General features: G+C 31.7%; 1 protein-coding gene across 1 annotated transcript in view; it reads right to left on the bottom strand.

The window, feature by feature from the left end:
* Positions 1–411: 411 nt before the first annotated feature.
* The window catches only part of LOC140434830 (uncharacterized), a 91,283-nt gene continuing 80,125 nt past the window's right edge, over positions 412–11,569 (bottom strand). Inside the window, exon 16 of the mRNA XM_072523396.1 lies at positions 412–11,316. Within this exon, the coding sequence (XP_072379497.1) occupies positions 10,573–11,316 (744 nt within the window). The 3' untranslated portion in view covers positions 412–10,572. The remainder of the gene's footprint in view (positions 11,317–11,569) is intronic.

The following is an 11,569-nucleotide window of genomic DNA, read 5'->3' as shown; positions in this document are numbered from 1 at the left end:
TGTGAATGTTCAATGGACTAGGTTTGATCATTTTGAAACCTTAAAATAGCTTTTATTTGTCATATGTGCCTCAGAAATCAGCAGGACCTTAATGTTGTGTGGGGAAATAAATGATTTTACTTCTTGACTATGGTTTGTCAAGTTGTTGGTGTTCTCCAATCTTTAGATTTTTAAAAAATTAGTTTGGAGATAAGTCATTAGGATGTCAAACATTTTCTTTTGTCCTTTTCATTGTATTATTTATTCAGTTGTGTGACCCTTCTTCCAGGTAGGCGAATAAGCATGACCCTGAGCTAATTTATTCAGAGTCATGTAGACGAGTTAACCAAAAAGTTAAATTTATTTATTGTCATCATAGAAACCTGGTTTTTCTGGATATTTTGGTCTGCTTTAGTAATAAACAAAAAGGCATACATTTTAAAACTTTTATTAAGAAATACTGTAAATAAAAGTATATACAACGGCAGTCTTTCAAAAATTAGAAATGCATTATTTTACACTGTCATGCATGAGACATCGAAGGTTATACAAAAATGAAAGAATTACGAAAATTAATAAATTAGATAATTTAAAAATAATTACACAAGTTAAAACACTTTTCATACTTTAGAACAAATCTTTTTCCCAGTAAATAAATTAAAATATTGCAAAATATGTATCTCATCGCTAAGTAATAAGATCTATTTGACTTTTTTCCAGTATATTATTATACTAGTTACTCACATGGCATACGTCCAAGTATCACAAAGGATGGGTGCATAATGCGCAAATCTCAAATAATAAAAAAGTACTCCAATTAGTGAATATAAGCTTCTGAAAGTGCTAGCAGGATACAAATTACAAATTTGAACTTATGTGTTTTTAGTTCAAAAGTATTTTTTAGTCAATCCTTTAATAATAAAATATAATAAATAATAATAATTGTAGGTTATTATTATGATTATTACAATAACTAACTGACACTCGTACGTTTCTTATACATCTTTGTGTATAATTTTATAATATATGCATAATATTCTTGTACCTCTTGTACCTTTGCAAATTGGAATATGTTATGCGAATATATAATAATACTGGTTATATGTACATAAAAAGTCACCACCATAATAATTAAATAGTCATAATATGTAAGTATATATTTACAGTCCCTAAAAATTTTGCTATACTTGAAAAGTAGACGTAGTCATATTAACATTTTGAGATTGCGACATACGGTGATTACCAATTAAAATAAGTATTGAGGTATCTAAAAAAATACACAAAATAATAAGTCAATCATAAATAGATCGGTTTGTGTAAAAATATTTCTGTTTTATTCCCGCTATTGAGAATTTCGAGGTGAAATTTATAAGTTAATCAAAGTAAAAGTGGATCAACATTTAACTGCCAAAATCTCCTACAGGGGGCAACCAATTTAAATTAATGAGTCATTAAAACAAACACTAAGCCGCAAATATGATTTTTTACTTGAGGTCAGTGATCCATCGCTTCATAAAATTAAGACACGTGTTGAAAAAAATAGAAACAGACAAGTATACGTAGGCTGTTCGATAAGTACTTAGCCTCACCGCCCGATGACGCCACTATCGCAAGAGAAATCTATCTTTCCACGCAGGGTTGTAAAGCCAGAATAATGATAAATTCTATATTTGCATTCTTACCAACTGCTTACTCTGTGTAATTTTTTACATAGTTTAAAAGCATTTATCATTTTGTTTAAGAGCGACTTACGTACCAAACTCGGCTCCATGTCAAAATATCTCAAAATATCAAATGACATTGACCCCTTCTCACAGGAGTGATATTGCAGACTGTGTCAAGATTGTATTATAATTGTAACCTTGTTATAGCAGTATACTTAAAGTTACGTCATGTTAACAAAATTTACGATACATATTTCCAGGCGAGCAAATGATATAGCTCTAATAACAAATAGCTCAGAATTTCAAAAAGGCCAATTGTAAATGTGTAAATATCATATCGTCGGTGCGCCTGCAAAATCAGATAACTATTTGTCGAAGAAAATTAAATTCAGATCAAAGTCTACAGTTTACATGAAGACTTCCGAAGTGGAAATCGAAACGTCAAAGAAATAAAAATAAATTGTAAAATAAAAAATTAATTTTATTTGTCCTTTTTGAAGATTGCAATGATATGCGCATTGCGTACGTAATAAAAAAAATGCAAACCTCTTTTAAAAAATCTTAAGAAAAAACCTGTGAAGTAAGAATCGAATAAGAAAACAGCGATAACATTGCCGTAAAACGGCTCTTGAAACTCAATAAGTTGCATATTCGCCTTGGCGATTTTATCATGTTGACGAAGAAAATGAAAATGTTGAAGAAGCTACAATTAGAATGCACATTACTAGTGCAAATGTTTGTTATGGGAAGTTTCTGACTGCAGAGAAGACTTGGATGTGTGCTACTCAGCTGCCTAATACTAAACTTACTAAATTATCTGTCATAACAGTTACTTAAGGTTCACCTACTTCCAATAATGAAATTTAGCAGAAGGCAAATATGTGCAAAATTTTCCAAGGCCTTAAGGTGGAAGGAATGACGAATGGATAGTTCGAGTAGCTCAGGAGACACTTTCAATATCATTGTCTCTCCCAATCCTAGTTGCACGAGGAGTGTTTCGTGATAAAATTAGTTCCCTTGTAATAAAATATGCTCAAAGAATTGGTAAACATCCTCGGATGTGAACAGTAAACACGGTAACTATTAACGCGAGAAAAGCAACATGGAATTAGAAAGCAAAAAATATAATGAGAGTGGGCACTCGTAAAATAAAAGTCCCAAATAATATCGATCAGGAAATAGAGAATAAAGTAATAAAACATCAAATAGATATCTGTGATCTGCAAGAAACAGAACAGAGCGGCAACGGAAAAAGCCCAGATTTACCAAAAACAAGAGCAGAGAAAAGTATAGCTATAAGAACACAACAGAAAAACTGAAATTAGGATGAGTAGTGGATTGGAAGTTCTAAACCAGTGTACAAAAACAGGAAAATAGAATGAAATCAACATAGAAAGAAAGTCAGAAAACAGATTCGTAGCAATATATTGACCAGGAGAAGAGAGAACATGACCAAGAAAAAGGTGGCCTTACATCAATGAAAGCTAAAACCGACATTAAAACAGGCATATTCTTATCAAAATAGAAGATTAGAAGAAGGAAGATTAAGAATATGTTGAAAATAGAAAACAATCAAAAATATGCTACTTTATAAAATGTTTTGTAAACTTTAGAAAATATAAACAACAATCATATCTTTTGTTTAGTTTTTTATCTTATGTCGAAGTTTGGATGAATTGAATTGTTCATATTCCACTATATTTAAGAAATAAATCAAAATAGTTCGAAACGAAAGAGACTTTGTAGAACACTTTTTAATATTATATGGCGTTAAAACGGACAGATCAACTCACATTAATAAAAAAGCAGTGAAAAGGGAGGATATTTCGCATAATTTTGAAAACATCGTACGCTATATGCATTTGTTGAATAGGAAATTATGATTATTGAAATATTCTTGCTATTCTAGGACAAAATAATTATTCCTGATACATTTTACAATTTCTTGGCTCAAATTACAAAAAATTTTAAATGTTGAATGTGTTGCATTTTAATTTAGGTAAAAAGAAATAAATAAAAGACTTACTCACTGGTTTCGCATATTACAATTTACTATGCATCTTCAGGTATCCGGTACGGTAAACTTAATGCTGAAAACGCAAATTGCAAATATTTGGGTGTTGTCTGGTACAAAATATAAACAAATTATGCCTATATTATTTGTGCAGAGTTTAATGGTGTACAATTTTAATTTCAATAATTAAATTGAAAAATTTTATTAAATTAATTTTAAAAATTATTTTAAAATTGTACACCCTTAACTGTGCACATATAATATTGGCATAATTTGTATGTATTGTGTACCAGACAGCACCCTAATATTGGTAATTTATATTTTCAGTATTTCGTTTACCGTACCGGAGGTCTGACTATGTATAGTAAATTGTAATATGCGAAACAGTTCGTTCGTGGTAGAATAAATTGCTTGAGTCGTTTTATTTATTTTTTTCCCAAAGCACAAAAACTTTATTAATTAGTTTAGAAAACTTTATCTAACTAATGAAAAAAAAAACAAAAACGCTGGAAAGACACAAGCAACAAAAGATTAAAAACATAATAAACACTAATATCACTAAGTATTAACAAGATAATAATGATATAAATTACATGATAAATATAAAGAAAACATTTTTATATAACCAATATGCCCTCTATTAAATGCAATTAAAGAGTAGATCCAAATCCAAGAGAAAACTAATCATAAAATCTAAAAAATTCAATATTGTGGTAAAGTATATGCTCATATTTCCGACTTACCAAAGGGATAAAATCCTCAAATATGACTGTTTTCTACTTCATTCAAAGGAAAAGCTTATGAAAATCAACAAATAGTGAAAAGCCAGACTATGTGTTTTATAACGATCAATTCAACGTAGAAACAATGGCAAAAAAAACACTTAATGTATTTTGTACAACTTATAAAATAAAAAAAAATCAAACTGAAATCGACAAAGAATCAAAGTTATAATGTTTATGTTTATATTGCTTTTAATATTGACCAATAAGCGCGCGATGCTAATTATTAATATCTTATAAAATAATACAAAGTTTTTTTGGTGGATATTCGTTATTCAATACCTAACCGTGCGAGAATAACTTAACATAAGCTTCGTTAGTGCTGTGTTGTTTATTTTTTCGAGAAATTTGTTTTCTATTTGACTTTTACTGTTTGTGAACATCCGATTTTATCAATAGACAATGTACCATCAATCAACAAACTACCAGATAGATAGAACTATGTTTAGACTTTCTACCCGATTGGCATCGAGTGCCAGGTATATATCAATTTATGTATATCAACCGATGTACACCCGTCGAAGATTGATCACCGGATCTGTATCCGGGTGAATACATGCCTTTATTTCAGGCTATCCAACACTAAGATGAAAAAAGTGGATTTACATTCTTTGAAAAATCGAACGTCTACAAGTGCTCTTAGGTGGACTGACATTTCAAGACTCAACCCAACCACCACTGCTTTTTCATTTTCACGAAGTTAGTTGTTTTTATATAACAAGTTTTGCGTATTTACCGTTGTTCGTTATTTTACGAAGAGCAAAATGTTTACCGAACTTTTCAAAAATTGTAAAAGAAGTTTGGAAATGAACGTTTGAGTTGATCAAGGTACCACAGGTGGTTCAGAAAGTATAAAAAAGGCCGGAAATCGGCAGCAGAAAACCCACGTTCAGGACGACCAACGACTTCGACTGATGAAAGCCATATTAATAAAGTGAATTGTATCATGCAATCACATCATCGTCTAAACATTCGTAAGATTCAAAACCAATCAAAAACTGAAGATACACTTGGAGTCTGCACAGTTGTTGCTAGGCTGTTGACCTAGGAGCAAAAACATCTCCGCATTTTGGGTTCTTGTAATATTTTGAAACGCTAAATGGTAATGAAACCTTTTTGAACCGCATCATCGGTTTATGGCTACAACGTGGAAACAAAGGTTCGATCATCTCAGTGAAAGTCCAGAACATTTCAGACGCCCACAAAAGCACCGCAGGTGGAATTGAGCGTGAAAGTCACAGTAGCGAAACAACTAACCTTCAAACGCTGAGAAATTTGCGTGAGATTGTGCAAAAGAAGAGATCGGAGACTGGATGCTGCACCATTATAATTCATTGTACAGTAGATCATTCTTCGTGGCGCTTGGACGGTTCTGTACAAAAACAAAGCACATTATGGACCTAGTGATAACTGATATAGACGAGGGGACAATTAGAAATGGAAAACGACTAAACAACATAACATCACCTCAAATGTAAAACCTCGTATATCGAAAATTTATAAAAAATTTGTTTTTGATAGGTTTTGTTGTAAAAACACGAATTTCATATGATACAACTGTTAACCACACTGCAATCTGGTGACGAAAAAAAAATCCACGTATATCAGAAGGCAGCCATTTCTAATTGGAAGAACTCGTATAAACAAATTAAACAGTGAATTTCTTGATCTTGTTTTTCCACTATGCTTTAGTTTTTTTCATGTTTATTAGTGATATGGTGAATCTTACCCTAACTTAGCAGGTAAACTAACCAGTTTATTTCTATAAATGATATTACAGCGTTAAATCTCATATTAAAAACAGTTAATTGTAATGAAAACCTTGTAAATAGGTTAAGGCATTTCTGACTCTGGGTAAAACCTAGTATATCTGATATACAAGGTTTTCATTCTTTTTATGCTCTATTAAAAACACATCAGTAGACCTAGTTAATGGTTTATATTCATATACGAGGTTTTCGTTTTTATTTCAACAACAAACGTCTTTTAATTAAGGTTGACTGTTTCAATATCAATATTCAATCAATCAATCAATCAATCAATATCAAACAACGAAAACTCCAAAAAAGTTCAATTATTTCAGAAAATAAAAGTACCTTTTTGTAGACTTACTTGAATTTTTGAAATCGTGTTTAGATTGTTTTGTTTTAACATAAACTGTCCATTCTACGCTTATTTTAATATGAATCGCTTTTTTACAGATGCAAGTTGTATTGAAGCAACACATACAAAGTCTGATGAAATTGCCCAAAATGACGGTAAAGGTGTAAAAAACACTTTCTTGAAATGCAATTATTATCAGCTAATGCCTTACAGTGTGTGAGCAATCTTACCCAGACTGACCATGATTATAAATTACAAGGTTAGTTTGCGTTTTAATCTATAACAGATTTCTATCATTTAGCGGTAGATGAACCTTTCTCCAAAGATCAACAAAATTAATTACGAATAAGTAATTAAGTTACTTGTTTATTTACAAAAGATATTAAGTCTTTTTATTTTCAGGTAAAATTGATGACCAACGACATTATTCAACGAGTTCTACGTCCCAAATACAAGAAGAATTTGAGCTTGTTTCTTCTAAAGAAGAAAATGTATTCATCTTAAGACCAGTTACTAATTATTCACCTTCAACAAAAGAAAATTTATATCAACAGAGTATTGTAGCAGAATTTGAACGATGTACATAATATGTCAAAACAATATTATGGCCACATCATGGAACAGAATGGTACACAGATGATGAAGCAGAATAATTCACTGATGGTGGAACAAGATGACGATCAGATTATGGAACAAAATGATGTAATGATGTTGAAAGAGAATGATGGGCAGATGATGGAACATAATGATGCACAGGTTTTGGAACTGAATAATGTACAGATAGATTTCGGCCAAAACTGCCTTGAGGAAGTGGTAGATAGTGGTGAAATAGATAGTAGTAAGATATTCCAAACATACGAAAATTAAATTAAAAACCAGTAAAACATTTATTAATATTAAAAAACAAGTTAAAGAGAATAAAGGGAGAAAATTTTTTAGGAAGAAGGTGAAAAAGATGACAGCTAAACATAACTTAGTATTTATGTGCTACACATTTACAGAAGAACGGAGAGAAGAATTATTCAAACATTTTTGGCGGTATGAGACGGATTTTAGTAAAACGGCTAATTGCTAAGAGATTGGTTTCATACAAAAGAGTGAACTCTTTAGAATGTGGTAGCAATGGATCTATGTATTATCACTTAAATATTCATGCCAATGAAGAGGGATGAAGAGTATGTAAAAAAATATTTTTGAACATATTTGCAGTGGTAGAATGGTCAGTTGCCAACTGGATTTCAAAATCACCTGCAAGTCAAGAATGTACACAACTAGAAGATGATGTTGATGGGGACTTTACTAGAGAAAATATTGAAGTTGAGACAAATATATCACTACGTAATGATAACCAAAAAACCCAGAAAAGTAACAGCATCCCGAAGAAAATTCTTACAGAATTTTTTAATATGCTACCAAAATTGGAATCAGTGGCAGCCAAAGGCTCAACTTTACAAACATTATAAATCATGTTATTGTTAGTCAGAAGAAAAGTAAAGTTTTATAGCTTCTGACTGCCTATTTTATTCTATCTTTGATGAATTTAAACTTGAATTATTTTCACCTAAAAAAAGACCAATGCGATGTGTGATGCTCATTTAACAAAGGAAATTTAGAAAAAGAGAAGTAGGAGGACCATATTAGAATAAAGGAGGAAGCAGGAGTAGGAGGATGATATTAGAAGGAAGGAGGAAGCACAATCAGAAAAAAACGGCGACAAAATGCATACAGATATAAGAACTGCTGTGTATACTATGGACATGCAGACGGTGCTTTTAAGCTCTTCACTAACGGCATCTATTTTATATTACAAATCAAAATTAAAAGTAACAATTTCACTATTTACGACCTTAAAACTAAAGAAGCAGTGTGTTATCTTTGGGACAAAAGTGAGGGGGACTTGATGCTGATCAGTTTGCTTCAGTAATTTCCCATTTTACAGTTTCTGTGGTAGACAGATCAAAGAATTATAATGTAATTTTGTACAGCGTTGGCTGAACATATCAGAATAGGATCTTCTTTTTGTGGTTTTCAAAACTGGATTGAAGATATCACAAAGATTCTTTGAAAAGGACAACACTCAAATGAAGTGTGACTCCATGCACAGTATCATTGAAAAAAAAACTGCGCAACAGGGAAATTTATTCACCTACTGGATTTCTAGAGGTTTTTCGCATAGCTCGAATTAATCCGGAGATTTATAAAGTAAACTACTTGAATCAGACATTTTTCATGAAATATAAGAACTTACAGTTTGTTTATTCAATACGTCCGGGAAAGACGTCACATTTGTGACTAACCTGAGGGTTATTGAGTATAAGCCTGCAGGAACTATTCATGAAGTTGAACATTTCTGATACATTTTCCAGCTTCCCTGTTGAATAAAAGAATCTTCGCATGAAGTGAGGTTACAACCATTGTATAACAAAAAAAATTCTATCAAATTTAGACTCTTTAAAGACCTACAAGTACTAAAGTTAGTACCCAAAGTTAGTGCCAAAAGATGTCCATTGGTTCTATGATGATCTTCCTCATTATAAAAATGATTCCAAAGTTATTTGTGGCGAAGAGGGCTATCGTTGCACTTGTATCACAGTACCTTAAGATATAGATTTTTGCATTAGCAACACCATTGCTAATTTCATTAGACAAATAAAATGAAACACCCGTACATCATCCTACAAACTAGGATGAAAAATAAAAATAAATATGAAAACCATGTATCATATTTAGTATTAAAATACAAACCTCGTATGTCAATTTTTAAATATTTATAATAGATTTGCTATGAAATAAACAATTTTATTCAACTCAAAAGCTTTATGGCGTGATAAAAAAAAAGTTTTTTCACTCCTGAAAAATTCAATATAGTTGACTTTTAAGGTTTTACATTTAAGGTGACGATCAGCGTACTTTGCAGACAGTCTGGAAGGGCTGCAAAAACTTGGCTCCATGGTAACAGAATTAAGTAGCAGATTTAGGCTTGAGTTTAACATCAAAAAAACCAAATACATGGTTCTAAGCAAAAAATGGTTAGACAACAATCTATATCACAAATCATTAACTTCTGCTATTCCGGTGCAATGTTAAACGAACAGGGGGAACAATCGACGGAAATTAAGATAAGGATCGAGAAAGCTGGAGAGGATCGTCTGGAGGCCTTTGAAATGTGGCTGCACAGACGTATACTAAAAATTTAATGGACGGCTATGCTGACAAATGTGGCAGTCCTTGAGAGAGCAAATGCTGCTCGCGAGCTGCTTGATAACATCAAATGTAGAAAGATGGAATATTTTGGACACGTAGTAAGGGGAGACCGATATAATATTCTTCAACTTATTATAATGGGTAAAATCGAAGGACGCAGAGGAATTGGTAGAAAGCAGGCCTCTTGGTTGAAGAATATCAGGGAGTGGACAGGAATGAGGAAAGCTGAGCAACTATTTAGAATAGCTCAAGACAGAGACAGTTTCGCCATGTTAATCGCCAACGTCAAGGGGACTTGATAGGGCACGTTAAGAAGAAGAATCGAGAAAGCAAGATCAGCTTTCGTCAAAATGAGAAAAATCTTTAACAGTCACCATATAAAAATGGAAATAAAAGTTCGTTTACTAAAACGCTAAGTATTCTCCGTGCATATTGATGCATTAAACCCGAAACCTATCTGCTAGTTAGTTTCAAGTACAATTCAAAAATAGTAATAAACTAATTTTGTACAATTTTGTACAATTTTACTAACCATATCCAATAAAGAATGTTTAAAAAACTATGACCTCGACAAAAATACATGGAAACCAAGAACAAGAAATGAAACAATATGCAATAAAGTTCTGGGGAAAATGAACATAAAGCACAGTGAAAATTTACGCAATATGTTCAATGTTGTACCTTCTGTATTAATATTCTCTTGAAAATCGGGTTATTTATTTGTAATTTCCAATAAAATAAAAACTTATTTAAATGTATATGCATATTAGCGAACTTCAAGTTAAAGCTTCTTGGATTTGAACGAACTCCTTATAAAATCTAAAAACTATTTTTTCTCTTTAAGTTGAACTGATATTCTTCTAAGGAAGCTGACATGAAGCTCTAATAGAGTTTCAGAGTCTATATTCTCACTACAAAACTTAAACATTTCTACAAATATGTCTTTTTTATCGTTGTCGTTTTGAGAATTTATTTTATTTTTGAAACAACTAACGATTTCACTGGACGTGGAAGCTTGCTTGAGCCACACATTTTCCGTGACCTTTTTCAGGCTATCTAAGGATTTAGCTCGCAGGATTCTTTCGAAGAATGTCTGCAAGTTTTCATTTTCTAAACGATTGATCACAATTTCATCAAAATCTATTTCAGACAGATTTTCTAGATATGGAAAGAGATCCTTAGGTCCGTCTATCAGAGGCATAAGACAGTGCTGTATGACATCACTCTTCTGAAAGGTATTATTTTTAATACTCTCCTCTACACCTACCTCTAAGTCCTCAATACTCCTTCCTTTAAAGAACTTTTCCAACGGCATAGTATATTTAACATACTCAGCTATTGCTTCGTAAAATTCGTGCTCCCTTTCATCATTGAACAAAGTAACGTGAGTTCTTTTTAATATGTCTGAGATTCCTTTCGAATTAATTATTACTTTTAATACTGAAGAGAAGTCCTTTTCTTCCAAAGCATCTACGGCTATTGCAGGGTTGTAAGATTTTGCTATCGAAGTAAGTTTTAATGTGTCTATATTGGACAGCACAATACTTGACAATTCTTCTGCAGGTACTTTCTAAAAAATAAAAATAATAAAATACTAATGTAACTAGATAGTTCCACTTTGTCTTCACATAAATTAAAAATGAAAAATATATAAACGCTTTCAATGAATATTTACATTAATATTGACTGACTCGATTAGGGCATTTGAATCAATATTTACAGCACAATACTCTCCATGTTAAAATTGAAGGAGAAATTCAGCACCGGCTTTTAAAGACAATGTACGTAAAATTGTAGTTACCGCTATACTATTGATACTATTA

Source organism: Diabrotica undecimpunctata, chromosome 2 (assembly GCF_040954645.1).
Source record: "Diabrotica undecimpunctata isolate CICGRU chromosome 2, icDiaUnde3, whole genome shotgun sequence".
Lineage (NCBI taxonomy): Eukaryota > Metazoa > Arthropoda > Insecta > Coleoptera > Chrysomelidae > Diabrotica > Diabrotica undecimpunctata.
This window is presented reverse-complemented; position numbering and strand designations above follow the sequence as displayed.